The following is a 21,710-nucleotide window of genomic DNA, read 5'->3' on the forward strand; positions in this document are numbered from 1 at the left end:
TGTATGTGTGTGTGTGTGTGGGGGGGCTGCCATCCGCTGCTGGAAGGAATGAGTCATGCTCAGTGTGTGTGTGCACATGCCCCTGCTGCCTCTTCCTCTTGTGAACAGCCCCAAGGACTTGTTGATGACAACTGTTGGTCAAGAAAGCGCTGGGGCACTGTGGTAAGCAGCCTGATAGGAGCAGGTCCACTGCTGAGCCTCTCACCCAACTCCTTGCAGCACAGGGCTACGTGGTGCCTGGCTCAGGCTCAGGGGGTCAGCATGGACCAAGAGACAATAGTGTCCCCCCGAAGTGAGACCCCACCCAGCTCTTTGCATCATGTCATCCCTTGGATCTATTGTGGAGCACTGGGGTTAGTACTGAGCCACAGAGGAGAATGTCCCTTAATGAGTCCTCCATCCTCTTCTCTGCAGCACAGTGACCCCTATTGCTGAACTGGGACATTAGGATCAATCAAACTGAGAAAATCCTACAGAATCCGTCCCTGCAGCTCAGCGGCCCCTAGTGCCACGCTGGAGCACTGCTAGCAGCACTGACTAAGGGGGAAGAGTGCCTCAAATTGAGCATCCCACCCCACTCCCAGTAGCACAGCCCCCACTACGGCCATGCTGGAGTAATGGGGTCAGCACTGTCTAAGAAATGAGAGTGCTTCCAGCTGAGCCCATCACCCCATTCTCTGCAGCACACTACCCCCTAGCACTGCTCAGCTTCAACATAGAGTTTTTTCTAATGTTCCTGGGAACTAGTCCTGATTCTGGTCACACTGCAAACTTACTGGAGTAAAAGGGAATAGTCCTGCTGACTTTGATGGACTTTGGATCTGGTCTTCTAGGAGGGAAATGGGCCCTATGGTTGGGGCAGTGGAGTCTAAGACTGAGGACTCCTGGGTTCTGTTCCCAGCTCCGGGAGGGGAGTGGGGTCTAATATTTAGAGCAGTTGGGACTGGGAGTCTGAGCTCCTGGGTTCTAATCGTGGCTCTGAGACCGGAGTGGGGCTCACAATCTGAGCTTTGGGTGTTGTTCCTGGCTCTTTGTGTTGTTTTTGAACAAGTAATTCTTCCTCAACATGTCTCTAGACAAAAAGTATCACACGCTTTACCACAATTAGTAAATCCCATTACGATTTTCATCTAGAAAACACACATAATGATGATAATGATGATACAACTGCCTACGAAATGATTACCCTAGTGAATTTTGTTTTGTTGCAGTTTGAGGCAGAATTGTTCTTCCTCTGAGGAATATTACAAGAAATTTTCTTCAGGGCGTAGGCCCTAGAAGGCAGTGAATGAAATAAAAACACCTCTCTTTCCTTCAACACACTTAGCGTCTGCAGCTGGGAGAAGGAACTACTCTTCTTAAACAAGGTAGGCTATAGACGAATAACTTAAGCCCCCAACCATTCTCCCACTGAAGTGTATGGACATTGTGCCCCAGTCTGCAATGAGAGCAAGATCATGTCACTGGTTTCTTCATTTGAATTTTCCATACATTGGCAGAGAATCGTAGTGTGTGTCTGAGCATATGGGTTGTGTCTATGTTCATTATCTATCTATCTATCTATCTATCTATCTATCTATCTATCTATCTATCTATCTATCTATCTATCTATCATTCTGAACTGAACTAATTAACAATCATGGGTCAGGTCATAAGCTTGACTTCAGTGGTGTTTTGCTAATTTCCTCTTGGTGAAATTCTGGTCCATAATTCCATAGTGCCCACCAGAGTGATAGATAAGTACTAGACATACCCATCATCAGGCCATAGGTCTATATATTATTTTGTTGCTGTTGTTGTTTTGTTGGTGGTGTTTCTTGCTTCTCCCTCCTCTCGTCCTTACTGCCCTCAGTTCCCCAATCCTTATCATCATCCATTGAATCAAAATGGAAATGTTTTTCTTGAGATGGGTCTTTTATTTGGATCTGAATACAGTTGGCTGGGAGAGCTCAATCTGATCTCTTTTAATAGGAGAGTCCACTCCTAGGATCCGACCATGGTGAATGCACCACACCTGGTGCCCAAGAGTTAAGTGGTTGTCTCTTTTAGCTGAATTTACTTCAACCCTCTCTCCACATAATGAGAGCCCTGCACAGATACAAAAAAATGCATATCTGCATCCGATACACAATCCACAAAAATTGTCTGCAGACATTCACATGCATGGATGTGGATATCTGCAGATATCTGTGGATTTGCAGGGCTCTACTTACCATGGCCAGGCTGAGGCTCTGAGACCCACCTCTGCCTGAGCATGGTCGGGGAGAGCTGTGCGGGAGTCGCGGACCCTCCACCTGCCCTCAGCCAGGTGGGGATCCTGTGGGGTGGGAACACAGCCTGGGGCTGCTCTCATCCCCTCACCCCACCCCATGGGCAGGTGGAGGGTCTGCCGCGGTCCCCGTCTGGATTCCATGCTGCCCTTGCTGGAGATGGAGGGGAGGGTGACCTGTGGAACTGCCCGGGGGCTACTCAGAACCCACACACTGGGCAGGTGGAGCGACCACGGCGACTCTGCACAGTTGCCCTCCTGACTCTTAGGATGGCCAGGCTAGGGCTCTGAGCCCCTCCACCTCCCTCTGGAGCCAGAGAGCTGCACTGGCAACTGCAGGGAGCCTGCATCCCTGCACTGGCCCTAGGCGGGGTCTGGGAGGCAAGGACATGGGCTGGAGGCTGCTCGGGCCCTCCGCCCAGGGCAGGTGGAGGAACCCAGGCTCCCCACAGCTGCCAGCACAGCTCTCTGGCTCCGGCAGGGGGGCCTGCTTGGAGCCGCAGGCCGGCCATGGTAAGAGCTGGGTGGGCAGCTGTGGGGAGCTGCAATGGACCATCCACCTGCCCTGGATGGAGCCCAGAGCAGCCCCCGGCCCATGTCCCTGCCCCCAGGACCTCCGCCCAGTGCATGTAGAGGGTCCGCACTGCAGCTCCTCACAGCTGACCACCCGGCTGCTACCATCAGAGCCTTGCACACGTAAAAAAGTTGTATCTGAATCTGCGCTGCTATCTGCAAAAATAGTCCACGGATATCCGCGGATATAAAGCGGATACCTGCGGATTTGCAGGGCTCTACACATAATGTCTGTTTCTTTTGTTGATTTCATGTTCTTCTGTATATAAATGGAGTGTCCAGATGCCTTCAAGAGCTGTGAAAATATCACTCAACTGCCAGTGAAAAGCATCTATACAGACCTTACTCCTAATGATGAGTAAATTTCTACATTTGCCCATCCAAATGTCAGCCAACAAATAAAGAAATAAATCCAAATCCCTTCTGAAACTATGATTTCCTCAGTATTGATGTTTTCCATGAAAAAATGTTGATGTCAATGGCAGTTTTCAATTTTCCATTTGATTTCATATAGACTCTTCTGAATCGAAATTAGGGGTTTCGCTATTTCAACTTTTCATATAAATTCAGGGTGAAAACAAATATTGGAATATTGGAATTTCACATTTTCCAGCCAGCTCTGCATTTAGTGCAATGGTCATGGTGAGGAAAGTACTCACAAACATCAATAGAGGCTCCCCAGAGTATCTCTTAAGAGAGGCAGAAGAATTCCCACCTCTTCCCCAGGTCTCGCTATTTAGAGAAAAACATTCCCTTTTGTTTTAAATTGTTCTGTGTAGTGCACTCTGCATAGAGCTCCACTACAGTGTGCTTTGGTTATTGGATTTAATTTTCTCTACTTCATTCCCTTTTAATGTGTGTGTATGTGTGTGTGTATGTGTGTGTGTGTGTGTGTTCAATTTCCAGGAGAATGGTTCTGTAGCGATGGCAGAGTTTCAGGTATCAGGAATGCTGACTCGCAGTGTAAACCCAGTCTCTTCACCCCATCATTCCCCTAATCATTCCCCATTTCCCCCTTAGTAGCTCACTATTATTTGATGCGTTGCTTTGAGAGCCACGTATTGAAGGTGCTAAGGGTATGCAAAATACAATATCTTTGTTATTGCTCATTTTTATTTCAACTCTGTCATTTCACTTTCATGCCCATTATTAGGAAGTTCCTTGTCAACAAGTAACCTTGAAGTAAAACATCTGTGGAAAACCTTCTAACATTCTAGGATCTTCATTCGTGTAAAATTCTTTATAGCAATGTCATAAGACAAAGATCTTCAATTGGTGTAAATAAGTATAGCTCTTTTTATACCCATGGAGCTGTTAAAATTTACACCAGCAAAGGTACTGGCCCTAGCTCTTCTTTTGTATGTTGAGAGAAACAAATGCATTTCAGATACTGTGATGATAAAGGATGGAATGATTGCAATTGTTCTCTAATATTTAGGGAAGAATAACATTTTTAGTACACAAAAGGCCAAAATCCCCCATTGTTTTCACCATTTATCATGCTTCTCATTCTTCAAAGGGCTTCAAACCAATTGGATTCAGCAGCATCAGTTTATTCATGTGAGTAGTCCTCACTTTTGTGACTTGTAACTGCAGTGGGAATACTTGCATTCATATAACAATTCTCATGATTAAGAGCCGAATGAGATCAGCATTTGCCCTCATTTGAGAAATCTTATTTGGTAAATGTGGCTAAAGAATAACATTCTCAGAGGAGAAAGAAAGAAAGAAAGAAAGAAAGAAAGAAAGAAAGAAAGAAAGAAAGAAAGAAAGAAAGAAAGAAATATCCCTTTTTGATTTTTTATGTAGACTGAAAAAAATGAGTTCGAAGAGGAAAAATAGAATCTCAGATTCAGTATCTTTCTTTGTCACCCCATACAGATGATCTACTCTGAGAGCCACCCAGGAGAGAACCAGACCATCTCTGATGTATTCATCCTGGTGGGGTTTTCAAACCTTGACAAGCTGCAAATCGTTCTGTTTCTGGTGCTTCTGGTCACCTACCTGGTAGCCCTGATGGGGAACTTGCTTGTTATCCTCCTTATAAAGCTAAACCCCTCACTCCACACCCCCATGTATTTCTTCCTGGTGAACCTGTCATTCTTGGAAATCTGCTACACCACCAGTGTGGTCCCTCAGTTGCTGATTCACCTCCTGGTGGAGCAAAAGACCATCACCATTGTGGGCTGCGCTGCCCAGATGTATGTCATCACCATCATGGGCCTGACGGAATGCTGCCTCCTAGCAGTCATGGCGTATGACCGTTACGTGGCCATATGTCACCCCTTGAGCTACAAAACTATCATGAGTGGCCGGGCGTGTGCACATCTTGTGGGTGCTTCATGGATCATTGGCATCTCAGTGGAAGTAGCTCAGATCACTTGGATCTTCAGCCTGCCCTTCTGTGGCTCCAACCGCATCCACCACTACTTCTGTGATATCCTACCAGTGTTGAGGATGGCATGCATGGATACATCCAAAAATGAGATTATGGTCTTCACTGTGTCAGTTCTGTTAATCATAGGCCCTTTTTTATTGATAATCCTGTCTTACATCTGCATTATTTCCACCATCTTCATGCTGCCATCGGTGGAGGGAAGGAATAAAGCCTTCTCCACCTGCTCCTCCCACCTCATGGTGGTGACTTTGTTCTATGGAATGGCTCTTATCACTTACCTGGGGCTCAAGTCTAGCTTCACCCTGGAGAGTGATCAAATGCTTTCACTCATGAACACAATTGTGGGACCAGTGTTGAACCCCATAATATACACTCTGAGGAACAAAGACGTGAAGGGAGCCTTTAGAAAAACAGTAGAGAAGAGCATCTTTTCACACAACCAGAGAAAACAGGGAATGAAAGATAGAGTTAATTAAAACAGGGGGAATGAGGAAAATTCATAAACAATTTGTTGAATTACTCCTGATGACCCTCATTTTTTTAATTGAAATTTTGCCATTTGAAAAACTTTGACCTCTTGTAAACCTGTCGGGAAAATGGGAAAAAAAACTCATAAATGTTTTAAATATTTAAATTTTGATGAAAATTTGATAGAACCTATTAACAGGATTTAAACTTCACTGAAAAATCAAATGAGAAAATGTAGTCCAAGTAGTGTCTTGATTTTATATCTTCAAAATGTGAAATGTCAAAGCAAAAAATAAGCTCAAAATGAGAAATATTTCATGAAACACTGACCTTGGTTTGTGCAATTTTAACAATTTTCATCAAAATTTTAATACTTGAAAAATTCCAACCTGTTCTACAGAAAAGTATATTTAGGCTTCTCCTTTTCCTGGGTTGGATTTTTTTGGCCTGTCTCTTGATTGCATTTCCCCAGTGCTCCCTCTGGTCTAATTTTAAATAACATTCCTCAACACTTATGAATGGCTTCCTGTGTAAGACTCTGATGGATCTTTCAATTCCTAACATGATCAGGTCAAACAACAACTCGAGGAGCTGGCTACTGACTTCTATATCATTTTGCACAGGTTCAGAGCCTATGCTAGCAGATCATGGTGCATACCATAGATTCATTGATTAAAAGGCCATGGGGAACCATTTTGATCTTCTAGTTTGACATCCTGCTTAACGCAGGGCAGAGAATTTCAACCTGGTGATTCCTGAGTCAGAGAAGCACTGTACATGGTTTATATTACATATGTAAAATAATAGCTGTGTTATAAACTCATATAAGTGGTCCGAAAAATGTATAACAATATTGCACCAAAAGCCTGTGTATATGGTACATCTTTGTATAACTATATGATAACATACATTTGTATATTCTTATAATGAGAAATACTACTCTGTTGGCTTGTCTACCTATATCACTTCCTACGTATAATAAATACCAAATTTAAAACCTCTATCCCTAGCTCAGCAATTACAGGACTATATGCCTTCTTTCCCTAAATATCCCTATAATGCATTTTTAAGATGCACTGGCTGGCTGTATGTCTTGGCTTTTATTATTTCTCTTTGATAGAATTTGCTGATTTGTTTAAAATGATACTGTTAAGAAGATAAGCAATGTGTCATGTTGGAAGAAGTGAGAGTTACATACATGTAATGATAAACAAAAAAACTCCCTTTCTCTGAGAAACTTAGAAGCAGAGTGGCCTAGGGCAACATGTTCCAGAAACTACAAATTCAGCAAGAACATTTTAGGCATTAGGTTATTAACACTTGTGCATGAATAATATATAGGCTCTGTAAAATTCAATGGATAATGTGTTGGATAAAGTTTGGGGGCAATTGAGAATAGCAACATGAATGAGAACACATATGAAAATGAGCCCAATGCTGGAGAAATGCTAGCATTGGGCTCATTGGGCTAATTGGCTAGCCATTCACAATCTTTGTTTAATCCTGATCTGATGGTGTCAAATTTGCAAATGAACTGAAGCTCAGTGGTTTCTCTTTGGACTGAGCTTCAGTTCATTTGCAAATTTAACACCATCAGATCAGGATTAAACAAAGACTGTGAATGGCTAGCCAACTACAAAAGCAGTTTCTCCTCCCTTGGTGTTCACACCTCAACTGCCAGCAGAGGACCTCTTCCTCCCTGATTGAACTAACCTCGTTATCTGCAGACTGATTCTTGCCTGCATATTTATACCTTCCTCTGGAAATTTCCATTATATGCGTCTGACGAAGTGGGTATTCACCCACGAAACCTTATGCTCCAATACATCTGGTAGTCTTAAAGGTGCCACAGGACTCTCTGATGCTTTTTACAGATCCAGACTAACACGGCTACCCCTCTGTACTTAACTCTTTGGGTTGTTTTGCAAGGGGTAGTGTAAGTATAGGGATGCTCAGCTCCTTCTGTATTATGGCTAACGGCCGTGCTGGGATGGAGTGTTTGTGAATTTCCTAACTGTGTTAATAAATCCATTTTCCATATAATGTAATCTCCTAAGTGTGAGTGTTGCAACCATGCACATGGGGGTTCCCAACTGAACAGTGATTCTGATAATACTGGGCCTGATCTTGGGACAAGAACCTACCAAGTTTCAGAATGATGAATAGGGGAAGTAAACTGGTAATATGATCAAGATACATTCAATAGATCAGGCAACAGATTGTTGTCCACAGATGGAGAGAATGAGCCCTGCTCAGCATGTGTGTGTGTGAGAGTCTGTGTGTGTGTGAGAGAGAGAGAGAGAGAGAGAGAGAGAGAGAGACTGTTTCTACCTGCTTGGGGTAATGAGCCATCCTCAGTTTGTATGTGCGTGCACATGTGAGTGAGTGAGTGACTGTCCCCCCGACAGGAGGAAATGAGCCATGCTCAATGTGTGTGTATGTGCCACTGCTGCCCCCTCCACTTATAAACAGCCCCATAGACTCATTCATGGCCACGGTGGTCAGGAAAGATCTTTCATTTACAGCTCATCCAAAAGATATAACATCCACCAGAAACAGTGTCCCCTTCCACTGTGATGAGTTGCTGAGGGTCAGCACCAACTTTAAGGGGAGAGCATCCCCTGCTAATCCACCCTACCCACCCTCTGCAGCAGAGGTCTCCCAAGCGCCATGCTGGGGCACTGTGCTAAGCAGCCATTCTGATGGGAGATGGTCCGCAGCTGAGCCCCTCACCTTGCTCCTTGCGGCACAGGGCCACGTGGTGCCCTGCTGAAGCACAAGGGGTCAGCATGGACCAAGAGACAGCCGAGCCCCACCAGGTGAGACCCCACCCAGCTCTTTGCAGCATGTCATCCCTTGGAGCTGGTCTGGAGCATGGGGGTTACACTGACCCACAGAGGAGAATGTCCCTTAATGAGTCCTCCACCCTATTCCCTGCTGTACAGCACCCCTTACTGCTGAACTGGGACGTTGGGATCAATGAAGCTGAGAACATCCCACAGAGCCCTCCAGGCCCATCCCTATAGATCAGCGCCCACTGGTGCTACACTGGGGCATTGCTTCCAGCACTGACTAAGGGGGAAGTGTGCCTCAAACTGAGAATCCCACCACAGTCCCAATAGCACAGCCTCCTTCTTCCATGCTGGAGTAATGGGGTCAACACTGTCTTAGAATTGAGAGTGCTCCCAGCTGAGCTCATCACCCCACTCCCTGAAGCGCACTACCCCCAGCACCTCTCAGCTTCCACACAGAGTTTATTCTAATGCTCCTGGGAACTAGCCCTGATTCTGGTCCCACTGCAAACTTACTGGAGTAAAAGGGAATAGTCCCACTGACTTCGATGGGCTTTGGATCTGGTCCTCTAGGAGGGAAATGGGCCCTGTGATTGGGACAGTGGAGTCTAAGACTGAGGACTCCTGGGTTCTGTTCCCAGCTCTGGGAGGGGAGTGGGGCCTAAAGTTTAGAGCAGTTGGGACTGGGAGTCTGAGCTCCTGGGTTCTAATCGTGGTTCTGAGACAAGAATGGGGCACACAATCTGAACATCGGGGAACCGGAGTCATGAGCCTTGGGCATTGTACCTTAGTCAACCCCGACTCTGTGTTGTGTTGCTTTGGACAAATCATTCCTTCTTCTAGACAAAATTTTATCACACAATTTACCACAGTTAGTAAATCCTATTATGATTTTCATCTAGAAAATACACACGATGATGATGATTGATGATACAACTTTCTACGAAATGACTTCCCTAGTGAATTTTGTTTTGTTGCAGGTTGAGGCAGTATTGTTCTTCCTTTGAAGAATATTACAAGAAATTTCCTTTAGGGAGTAGGTCCCAGAAGCCAGTGAATGAAATAAAAACACCTCTCTTTCCTTCAACACACTTAGCGTCTGCAGCTGGGAGAGGGAACTACTCTTCTTAAACAAGGTAGGCTATTGATGAATGACTTAAGCCCCCAACCATTCTCCCACTGAAGTCCATTGTGTTGTGCCCCAGTCTGCAATGGGACCAGGATTAAGTCATTGGTTTCTTCATTTGAATTTTCCATACAGTGGCAGGGAATCTTAGAGTGTGTGTTTCTGAGCATCTGGGTTGTGTCTGTATTCATATCTATCTATCTATCTATCTATCTATCTATCTATGGATGTGTGTGTGAAACACTATACCCCATATTCTTCATAGAAATAATGTTATAATATGGTTATAGCATATCTAAGATGTATATTATGCAAGATGGGTCTTGTGAAAGATCATTGGAAAGTTTATGATCTGCTGAATATGATTATCCTATTTATATGCATGTATCATTACTGTATTTGAATTTAGGACTATTGACTATGTAACAATTACAAGGTGGTTTACACCTGGAAAACGCCCACCACACAGAATGAAATCAGTCTGGATTGGCCATTGGGGAGAACAATAGGACTTTGAAGATGCTAATCTCCCACCTTCCTGAGAAGCTTCCTGGGATGCCACAAAAATAAATAAATAAATAAAAATAATTACCCTCTTTGCGAAATCTTATTTTGGTAAACATTGTTATAGAATAGAATAACATTCCTGAGGGGAAAACAAAAGAAACGCAGAAAGGAGAAAAGATCCCTTTTTTAATTTCCATGGAGACAGACAAAAAATGTGTTCAAAGAAGAAGAATAGAACCCCCGATGCTGGAAACTGGTATACCTCCATTGCTGGTATAAACTGATGTAGCTCATTTAGAGTCAATTCATCAGACCCCCGTCTGTTGCAAATCAGCTGTAGTTCCACTGGTGTCAAAGTGGTCAGCTCTCCAGCTGACCTATATTGGCACAGCTTGATTGACATCAATGTGGCTCCACCAGCTTATGCCTCATGATGATTGGGTCCAGTTATATATTTCTATACAGAATTGCAGCAGGTTTTAGTCTGAAGCATCCCAACAGAAAGGAAACCAGTATGAATTGTTTGATTCACATCCACATGTTTAGTATTCCTCAGATTCAGTCTCTTTCTTTGCCACTCTTACAGACGACCTATTCAGAGAGTGACCCTGGAGAGAACCAGACCATCTCTGATGTATTCATCCTGGTGGGGTTTTCAAACCTTAACAAGCTGCAAATCATTCTGTTTCTGGTGCTTCTGGTCACGTACCTGGTCGCCCTGATGGGGAACCTGCTTGTTATCCTCCTTATAAAGCTAAACCCCTCACTCCACACCCCCATGTATTTCTTTCTGGTGAACCTGTCATTCTTGAAAATATGCTACACCAGCAGTGTGGTCTCTCAGCTGCTGGTTCACCTCTTGGTGGACCAAAAGACCATCACCATCGCGGGCTGCACTGCCCAGATGTACATCATCTCCATCATGGGCCTGACGTGAATGCTGCCTCTTAGCAGCCATGGCGTACAACCGCTACATCGCCATATGTCACCCCCTGCACTACAGAACTATCATGAGTGGCCAGACATGTGCACAGCTCATGGGTACTTCATGGATCATCGGCATCTCAGTGGAAGTAGTTCAGACCACTTGGATCTTCAGCCTGCCCTTCTGTGGCTCCAACCGCATCCACCACTTCTTCTGTGACATCCCACCAGTGTTGAAGGTGGCATGCACGGACATATCCAAAAATATGATTATGGTCTTGACTGTGTCAGTTTTGTTCATTATGGGCCCTTTTTTGTTGATAACCCTGTCCTACATCTGCATTATCTCCACCATCCTCAAGCTGCTGACGGCAGAGGGAAGGCATAAAGCCTTCTCCACCTGCTCCTCCCATCTCAGGGTGGTGACTTTGTTCTACGGAATGGACCTTTTTACCTACCTGAGGCCCAAGTCTATCTCCACCCCAAAGAGTGATCACAGTTGCAGCACCTGTATTGAATCCCATAATATACACTCTGAGGAACAAAGACGTGAAGGGAGCCTTTAGGAAAACAGTAGAGAGGAGCATCTTTTCACACAATCGGCGAAAACAGAGAATGAAAATTAGACTTACTTAAAACAGGGGGAATGAGGGAAATAAATAAATATATGTTTTGTTGAATTACTGCTGATGACCCTCACTTTTTAATTGAAATGTTGCCATTTGAAAAAATTGGACTTGTAAACCTATCAGGAGAATGGGAAGAGAAACTTGTGTTACCAAAAAACCCCAAATTTTAAATATCTTCAATATCTGGAATGTCAAAGAAAAAAGAAGCTTAAAATGGAAATCCTTTCATAAAATGTTCACCTTGGTTTTTGCAAATTTTACAATTTTCACCAAAATTTTAATGATGGAAAAAGCCAAACCATCTCTACAGACAACTCCATTTAGGCTTTTCCTTTTCCTGCTCTGTCAGTCCATTGCAGCATTTTAGGATTTGGGTTGCGTTGAGTTTTTTTGGCTGTCTAATGGATTTCCCCGGTGCTCCCTGTTGCCTAATTTTAAATAATATTTCTCAGCACTTATGAACAGTTTCCTATGTAAGACTCTGATGGATCTTTCAATGCCTAACCTGATCAGATCACACAACAACTCTTGAAGCTGGCTCTTGAATTCCATGGCATTTTGCACAGGTTCAGCAGTCTATGCTAACAGATCATGGCGTATATCATAGATTCATTGATTAAAAGGCCATAAGGGACCAATGCTGATCATCTAGTCTGACATTCTGCTTAACGCAGGGCAGAGAGTTTCACCTGGTGATTCCCGAGTCAAAGAAGCACTCTACATCAAGAAAATTGTAGATATTAGATGATTAACATTTGTTCATAATTAATGAACAGGTTATGTAAAATTCAATGGATAATGTGTTGACTAAAGAATGGAGGAAAATTAAGCAATAGAAAATGTGCAAATGTATGAAAATATGTATAAAATATGTAAAATTATGTATATATATATATATATACGTATACAAAAACATATGTACATATGTAAAAATATGTATAAAATACATATGTAAAATACATAAAAAATAAGAAAATACATATAAAAATGGGCTAGAGAAATGCTGGATCAGAAATCGACGAATGAAACCGAAGGACCCGAACAGGAGATCCAGGCAGGTGAGGAGGACTGACATCATGGAGGAAGGAAGGACTTTTCAGTGCCCCAGAATGTCTTAACTTGGGAACATTCACTTATTCTGTCTTGTCTGTTATTACTTGTGAGGCAGAAATGTATGTCCAGACACTACAAGTAAGATTAATTCTGTTTTAAATTGTATTAAATAAAGGCAAAACTGATTAAGCCTAAATTGGATGGACATGTGACTCGGTTTCCCACTCTACACTCCCAACAATGTACACAATTTGATAAAAAAGGTAAAGCCCACATAAATGCTCTCATCTCTGCTTTGTTAATTAATTTAGGAAAGGTGTTGCCCTTATACAATAATAATCAGAGAAACAAGCTGTGTCCAGTCAGCGAACACATATGTATTAAGTTAGTATACACCCCATTATGTGAATACATGACAGTTCTACAAACTGAATTAGCGTATGTTCTTCCCAGTGTCCTGTGCACTCATGCTAACCTACACCTCACACTACCAAGCAACAGTATAACTTAGTATTTAACATAAGCAGATAAGAAATTTGTAAAAGTCAAGATACATTAATTCAATAGCTTAGTACAAATTGTGGGGAACCTTCACAGACCAGGACGTGGAATGCGGTGTCCAAAAGCAAGATATGGAAAATCATGGTTCAGAACAAAGAGTTAAGGAACGAAGTTAAGGGATGAACAGACAGGATGGATTTCTGTGACATAAGACATAAGAATGGCCATACTGGATCCAACCAAACGTCCATCCAGCCCAGTAATGATCAGTGATCTCTCTCCTGCCATCCATCTCCACCCTCTGACAAACAGAAGCTAGGGACACCACTCCTTAACCATCTGGGCTAATAGCCATTAACGGACTTAGCCTCCATGAATGTATCCAGTTCTCTTTTAAACCCTGTTACAGTCCTAGCTTTCACAACCTCCTCAGGCAAGGAGTTTCACAGATTGACTGTGCGCTGTGTAAAAAAGAACTTCCTTTTATTTGTTTTAAACCTGCTGCCCATTAATTTCGTTTGGTGGCCCTTAGTTCTTATATTATGGGAACAAGTAAATAACTTTTCCTTATTCACTTTCTCCACACCACTCATGATTTTATATACCTCTATCATATCCCCCTTAGTCTCCGCTTTTCCAAGCTGAAAAGTCCTAGCCTCTTTAATCTCTCCTCATATGGGACCCATTCCAAACCCCTAATCATTTTAGTTGCCCTTCTCTGAACCTCTGTACGCAGTATTCAAGATGTGGGCATGCCATGGATTTATATAAGGGCAATAAGATATTCTCTGTCTTATTCTCTATCCCTTTTTTAATGATTCCTAACACCCTGTTTGCTTTTTTGACTGCCGCTGCACACTGCATGGACGCCTTCAGAGAACTATCCATGATGACTCCAAGATCTTTCTCCTGATTAGTTGTAGCTAAATTAGCCCCCATCATATTGTATGTATAGTGTGGGTTATTTTTTCCAGTGTGCATTACTTTACATTTATCCACATTACATTTCATTTGCCATTTTGCTACCCAATCACTTAGTTTGGTGAGATCTTTTTGAAGTTCTTCACAATCTGCTTTGGTCTTAACTATCTTGAGTAGTTTAGTATCATCTGCAAACTTTGCCATCTCACTGTCAGGAGAGCACTGGCAGCACAGCAACACCTGCCTGGGGCGGCAAGCTACGGGGTGCGGCCTGACGGTCGCCCTGAGGACGGCAGTCAGGCTACCTTCAGAGGCATGCCTGCGGGAGGTCCCCCAGTCCCGAGAGGCGCCCCTGCTTTTACACACCCCAAATACTCTGTCCAGCACCTCCCAAATACCATCTCCCAGTACACAACCCCCCCAGCACCCCAAAATACCCCCTTGAGCTCACACCCCCACAGCAGTGTCCTCTATTAGGGAACTTGAAATACAGGTGTGGTCACCCCAGATACAGTTGAATTTTAAAGGCAGGTGTTTCTGTTCTCCCTTACGGTGTGACCGCACTGGGGCCAGGCTCTGGAAGTCTCAGTGAGCTACAATCCCAGCTGGATGCACAAAGGGCAGTTCCAGGAGGGTGGGGTGATTCCCTGCACATCCCGGGCAGAGGCAGCGTTGCCCTTTTCTCTCCCCTCATTCGGAAGGCTTGGCCCGGACCTGTGTCACAAGGTTGTGTGAGTTGGGTACAAGCTGGGAAAAGCCCCGACGGCCCCCACTCAGGCTGGTTCAGAGAGGTCAGCAGAGCCTGGAGGCCTCCAGCCTGGCTCTCTCTCTCCTTCCCCTTTCCACCTAATACCTTGTGTATCCCGGTGCGGCTGGGCTGAATCTTGCCCCAGGGGGCCCAGCCGAGGGACACCCCGTCTCTCTCTCGCTCTACCGGAGGTCTCTCCCGGAGTCAGGGTCACCGTCCACTGATGTGTGGGGATGTATCATCCTTACGCCAACCTAATGAAAAGTTCCATGAGGAGAAAAGGGTCACGATGGGACACTTGCCAGGCAATAGCTCATGGCCTTGTAAGACAAAGGCGCCCCCTGGTGGTTTAGGGATTATATAAGATAAGGTAAAAGTAGTAAATCATGGCCTTATGTAAGGCCCCCTGGTGGTCTAGGGATTATATAAAATGAGGTAAAGGTAATAAATCATGGCCTTATGTAAGGAACGGTTGAACCAATTGGTGTGGGGCTATACATGTGATAAACACATGATTCTCCTTCTTGTCCAATCGGTAGATGTGTGATTATAGCCTAATTGTGTTATGTAATGTTAAGAAAAACTATAAAAGAAAGCTTGTAATAAACAGGATTGGATTCAGCTTGCAACCATATTGGTCGTGTGCTTTATCCGCTCCGCACGGGACCCCACACTGATGGAAGAGGTGCCTGGTGGTTGTGGGGTCAGTCCACCAGCTACCTCATCCCTGGAGCGCAGGGTCTCGCCTCTGACCCACACGGAGGGAGCCCTCATTGCTCAGTGTATAACAGGGGGGTCGCTTAGCCTCCTGTACAACACAAGCAAGAGCCTTGTGTCCAGCAAGTATAAATGGGAGTGGTTCCCCCCAGGCTTTGTCTGTGGGTCCGGAAGCCCGGGAGGGCACCGCCCCTCACTCCCAGGCTGGGGTGGCTGCATGGCCGGAGTGAGACTGCTGTCTAGCCCTGTCCACATGCGGGGCAGAGAGGGGGACACAGGGGCACACACCAAAGCTCCTCACCTATGATATAGGAGCACAAGCCCCATGGACTCTCGTCCTCTGTTTTACAATTGTACTTCTTTTTTCTTTCTTTTTGTGTGTGTGTTTTTTCTTAATAGTTATATTTTTACCTTTTTAATATATTTTACGTGTATTTCCTTTTTGATTTTATTGCTGTTTATATATATTTTAAGTTTCATTTTATTTTATTTCCCCTTTTATAGTTTTTATGTATTTTACAATTCTTTTATTTTTCAGTTTTTATTATTTTACTTTTTATAAGTCTGTTAATATTTTTGTATTTTATTCATTATTACTATTTTACATTTATTTTGCACTTTTCATAAATGTATTATTTTTTCTATTTTTTATTCTACTTTATGTGATTCGTATACTCTGTTGTCCAGTCATTTTGGCTCCTATCTTCTTTCACTCCAGTGAGGATCTTCAGCCTCTCCAACCCAACCCATCATGGTAGTCATGCGCCGCCCCAGCCGAGTCTCTTTGTCCCCTGACTCCAGCCAGACCCTCCACCACCACCATTCTGATTGGCAGTAATTCGGCGGCGGGTCCCTCAGTCCCTCTCGGAGCGAAGGACCTGCCACGGAATTACCACTGAAGAGTGGAATGGGTGCGATTGCTCTGCTGCGGCTTTTTTTTTTTTTTTTTTTTGCCACTTGGGGCGGCAGAAAACGTGGAGCCGGCCCTGGAAGAGATTATCTCGTGTTTTTTCAAAGACACAAACTACAGCACTAGCTCCGTAGGGAAATGTTATTAGGCGACAGTTACAGGCCGTTCCATCATCCTTGTTGCTCTGCATGAAATGTCTATTCGGGGCCTAGTGGGAAAAGGTTCTGCTCCCGCAGGTGAATTATTTGTGACTTTATTCTCCAGACACTTATCAAGCCATTGGTTCTAATTTACAGCAACATTTGAGACCTGAAACTCCCACTGAACTTAATGAGACCTCAGCCCCTTTGCAAATCAAGCCCACTCTGAACAATGATGAATGGAAAATGATCAAGGACCATACCAGATCCAAGCACATCTCCTGACCTTGGCCACCTTCTCGAGCATAGGGCGGGCAGTATATTAGCTGTAGCAAATAGTTACACTGTTGGAGTAATTAATTCCCTTAGTATTAATTAATTTTCCTCACTGCTCTGAGGCTGGGGATTGGCTCTGACAGAAGGGAAATACACTGCTTTGTACGAACAAGAGAGTGTAAAGCTGCAGGAGCTGAAAAAGCAAAGTCTTTGACATCATTTCTGACCATTGCCTGACCCTCCAGCAGCCCCACACTCTGGTGCCCTGGTGCCTATTATACAGTATAGACACCCCCTTTAAAAAAATTTGTGTACTGATAATCAAGATGGCCCATTTAAGACAGTTTGACAAGAGGGTGTGAGGATACTTAACATTGGGAAATAGATTCAATGTGTGTATTGGTGTATAAAGTTTTTTTTCTCTTGCTGACAATAGCCCATCTTAATTAATTAGCCTCTTAGAGTTGGGAGGGGAACTCCCACCTTTTTATGTTCTCTGTATGTATATATCTCTCCTCACTATATGTTCCATTCTATGGATCTGATGAAGTGGGGTGTAGCCCATGAAAGCTTATGCTCAAATAAATTTGTTAGTCTCTAAGGTGCCACAAGTACTCCTGTTCTTTTTGCGGATACAGACTAACACGGCTGCTACTCTGAAACTAATTAGGCTTGTGTAACTGCCAGGGATTCATATCGTGGGGTATATACTAAGGGTATGTCTACACTACGAGAGTAGTTCGATTTTACTTAAATCGAATTTTTGGAATCGATATTACAAAGTCGAACGTGTGTTTCCATACTAAGGACAGTAATTCGACTTTGTGAGTCCACACTAATGGGGAAAGCGTCGACATTGGAAGCGGTGCACCTTGGGCAGCTATCCCACAGTTCCCGCAGTCCCCGCTGCCCACTGGAATTCTGGGTGGAGCCGCCAATGCCTTCTGGGTAAAAAAATGTGTCGAGGGTGCTTTTGGGTAACTGTCGTCATCCGTCCATCACTCCCGCCCTCCCTCCCTGAAAGCGCCGGCGGGAAATCAGTTCGCGCACTTTTCTAGTCAGTGACAGCGCGGACGCCACAGCACTGCGAGCATGGAGCCCGCTGCGACCATCGCTGCAGTTGTGGCCGTTCTCAACACCTCGCAGCTTATCATCCACCTTTCCCAGAGGCAGATGCAGATAAGTCAGGCGAGGAGGCTACGGCACCGCGGTGAGGGACTGAAGTCTGAGAGCAGCACAGACCTGTCAGAAAGCATGGGACCCAGCACCGAGGACATCACGGTGGCAATGGGTCATGTGGATGTTGTGGAATGGCGATTCTGGGCCCGGGAAACAAGCACTGACTGGTGGGACCGCATAGTGCTGGAGGTCTGGGATGAATCCCAGTGGCTGCGAAACTTTCGCATGCATAAGGGAACTTTCCTTGAACTTTGTGAATTGCTGTCCCCTGCCCTGAAGCGCAATGACACCCGGATGCAAGCAGCCCTGACTGTCCAGAAGCGAGTGGCCATAGCCCTCTGGAAGCTTGCAACGCCAGACAGCTACCCGTCAGTCGTGAACCACTTTGGCGTGGGCAAATCTACCGTGGGGGTTGTTGTGATGCAAGTAGCCAAGGCAATCGTTGATGTACTGCTGTCAAAGGTAGTGACCCTGGGAAACGTGGAGGTGATCATAAGTGGCTTCGCAGCGATGGGATTCCCAAACTGCGGTGGGACCATAGATGTAACTCACATCCCTATCCTGGCACCGGACCACCAGGCCAGCCAGTACATTGACAGAAAGGGCTACTTTTCCATGGTGCTGCAAGCACTGGTGGACCACAGGGGTCGTTTTACGAACATCTACGTCGGATGGCCGGGCAAGGTTCATGACACTTGTGTTTTCAGGGACTCTGGTCTGTTTAGACGGCTGCAGGAAGGTACTTACTTCCCGGACCACAAAATAACTGTTGGGGATGTGGAGATGTCTATAGTCATCCTCGGGGACCCAGCCTACCCGCTAATGCCCTGGCTCATGAAGCCCTATACTGGCGCCCTGGACAGTGAAAAAGAACTCTTCAACTACCGCCTGAGCAAGTGCAGAATGGTGGTGGAGTGTGCTTTTGGCCGTCTCAAGGGGAGATGGAGAAGCTTACTGACTCGCTGTGATCTCAGCGAAACCAATATCCCCATTGTTATAGCAGCTTGCTGTGTGCTCCACAATCTCTATGAGAGCAAGGGGGAGACCTTTATGGTGGGGTGGGAGGTTGAGGCAAATAGCCTGGCTTCTGATTACACCCAGCCAAACAGCCGGGTGATTAGAAGAGCCTAGCAGGACGCGCTGTGCATCCGGGAGTCTTTGAAAGCTAGGTTCCTGAGTGAGCAGGGTAACCTGTGACTTTTAAGTTTGTGTACAGAGAAGCTGAACCTGCCCCTGTTTCTTTACCCAGTTAATGTTGACTATCCTCTCCAGTTACATACCCCCTTCACCCCCTTCCAACACACGTTTAGAAATAAAATTACTTCTACTTTGTTAATGAACACCGTTTTCTTTATTACTGTTTTCGCGGGAATGTTTTAAACCAGGGACGCAGACTGTGGTGGGGAGCGGGTGTAGTGTAGTGACGCAAATGACGCTTCTAAACTCCAGGATTGACAGGCTCCACAGTGGTGGACTGGTTGTTTCAACGGAGCCTGTCACCCCTCCTGATCGGGACTGTGTGTATGGGGGCGCTATGTGACTTTGTGGCAGGGGGAGGACGGTTACAGATCCCCTGCTGCGTGGCTCTGTGATACAGGATAAGGACCGCCGCATAAGATCTGTAACTGCCCTCCCCAGCCACAAAGTCACAGAGCAACCCACCCCCCACCACAGAACATGAAAACCACCTCCCAGACTGACCAGGGTAACTAGTGACTGCACTGTGTATGTGCCCTGCTGCTGGACCTGCCCCCGCCTATGTACCCTGCTAAAGGTGACTGTCCTGTCCAATTACCAACCCCCTTCCCCCCTCTTCCCCCGCTCCTCCAAAAGAACATGATGGAAACAGTAATTAACAGAAACTTATTTTTTATTAGCAACTACACATGGAACTGGGAAGTGAAACTTGGACGGGGGCTTGTGTGAGGCGGGAAGGAAAGAACTTGTCAAATTTTGGGGAATGAGAGCCTTCTACTACTAGAGCTGTCTGCAGGGGTGGAGTGAGAGTTTGCACAGACTCTGCCGCCCCTCCTTCTTTGCACTTTGGTTGAGGGGGGTATGGGACTTGGTGGCGGGGGAGGGCGGTTACAGATAGACTGCAGCGGGGCTCTGTCCTCCTGCCTCCGTTCCTGCAGAACATCCACAAGGCGCCGGAGCGTGTCCGTTTGCTACCTCATTAATCCAAGCAGCGTTTGAGTCGCCTGCTGGTCTTCCTCCCGCCACCTCTCCTCCCGTTCCATGTGTGCTTGGTGCATTTGGGACAAGTTCTCCCCCCACTGGGTCTGCTGTGCTGCCTGGGCTCGGGAGCAGCCCATATGTTCCGAGAACATGTCCTCTTCTTCCTACGCCTAATCTGCGCTAGCCTCTGGGAGTGTGATGCCAGGCTAGGTTGTGAGACAGTCGCAGATGTGGCTGTTGGAATGGGAAAAAGGGAGTGAATTCCTCAGAAAGATAAATGTAGTTGTGAACATAGAACATAGTCTTTCTCTGTGAACAAGACCATGCACAGCACCTATCACATGCTCAATCAGGACAAGGTTGAATTCTCGGCCTTCGCATTCAGTGCCTGGGGTCTTGCACTGCAGATCTGAGAAGCGGGGCAGGACACCGGAATTTGTGTAGCAGGCAGACATGGTAAGCCGTAGACTTGTGGCAGCTTAAAACTTTAATAGTAGCACTGGCCTCCTTTCACATTGAAAACAATGCCAGTCCCTGCTGCCAGCAATCCGGCAAGCAGGAACTCTGCCCCTGTCCCACCCCCTCGCGGCTGTCCCCGGGAAAGATCCCTGTATGCTGTCCCTCTCCCGCCTCCACCGCGTGGCTGCAAACCAGCGGTTACAGTTCAGTAAAGGAACGGGCAAACAGTCCCAACACTAACATTCCCCTACCTAATTCAAAGCAGGTCACCATGAGCGACATCTACCTAATGAGGATCTCAGACAGTGAGAAAGAAAGAATGCTTCGGGAAAGCCTCCAAAGTCCAGGGCCGTATGCCGCCCTGCTCTGCAGGGCAATGATCCCTGAGTACTTGATTGTCTCGTGGCGCAGGACCCAATAAGGCCGCTCTCCCCAGGAACCTGATGCAAAGGCTTTCCAATTACCTCCAGGAGAGCTTCCTCAAGATGTCCCAGGAGGATTTCTGCTCTATCCCCGGACATATAGACCGCATTTTACTGTAGCTGCACTGGCAGGGACTAAACAGTAGAGCGGCTTGGGTAGGACAATCATGCTAAACCGGACATTGTTAGATTTTTTTTTCAATAGTTGCACTGCCCAGGACTGAAACGTTAAGCGCCTAGGGCAAACTAATCATGAGAAACCCATTTTTGTTATTCTTAATATTCCTGTTCTGTTAAAAATAAATGTTTAGATGTTTAAAACACTTACTGGCTGATCCTTCCCCAGATTCTGTGTCCGGGTTAACGGCTGGGGACGGTTGGTAGGGAATCTCTGTAAGGGCGATGAAGAGATCCTGGCTGTCGGGGAAATCAGCGTTGTAAGCGCTGTCGACTGCCTCGTCCTCCTCATCTCCTTCCTCATCTTCCCCGTTTGCTAACATGTCCTAGGAACCGGCCGTGG

General features: G+C 45.5%; 1 protein-coding gene and 1 pseudogene across 1 annotated transcript; one reads left to right on the forward strand and one right to left on the reverse strand.

Annotated features, from left to right (window-relative positions):
• The window catches only part of LOC135975143 (paired amphipathic helix protein Sin3a-like), a 365,185-nt pseudogene that overhangs the window by 236,907 nt on the left and 106,568 nt on the right, over positions 1–21,710 (reverse strand).
• Positions 4,724–5,716, forward strand: LOC135975446 (olfactory receptor 10A4-like). Its single transcript, XM_065566493.1, has one exon. The coding sequence runs from the start codon at positions 4,724–4,726 to the stop codon at positions 5,714–5,716; it is 993 nt and encodes a 330-aa protein (XP_065422565.1).

Source organism: Chrysemys picta, chromosome 13 (genome assembly GCF_011386835.1).
Source record: "Chrysemys picta bellii isolate R12L10 chromosome 13, ASM1138683v2, whole genome shotgun sequence".
Lineage (NCBI taxonomy): Eukaryota > Metazoa > Chordata > Testudines > Emydidae > Chrysemys > Chrysemys picta.

Excerpts from the sequence above, each read along its gene's own strand:
- LOC135975446 (XM_065566493.1), top strand. The coding sequence starts at position 4,724 with ATGATCTACTCTGAGAGCCACCCAGGAGAGAACCAGACCATCTCTGAT.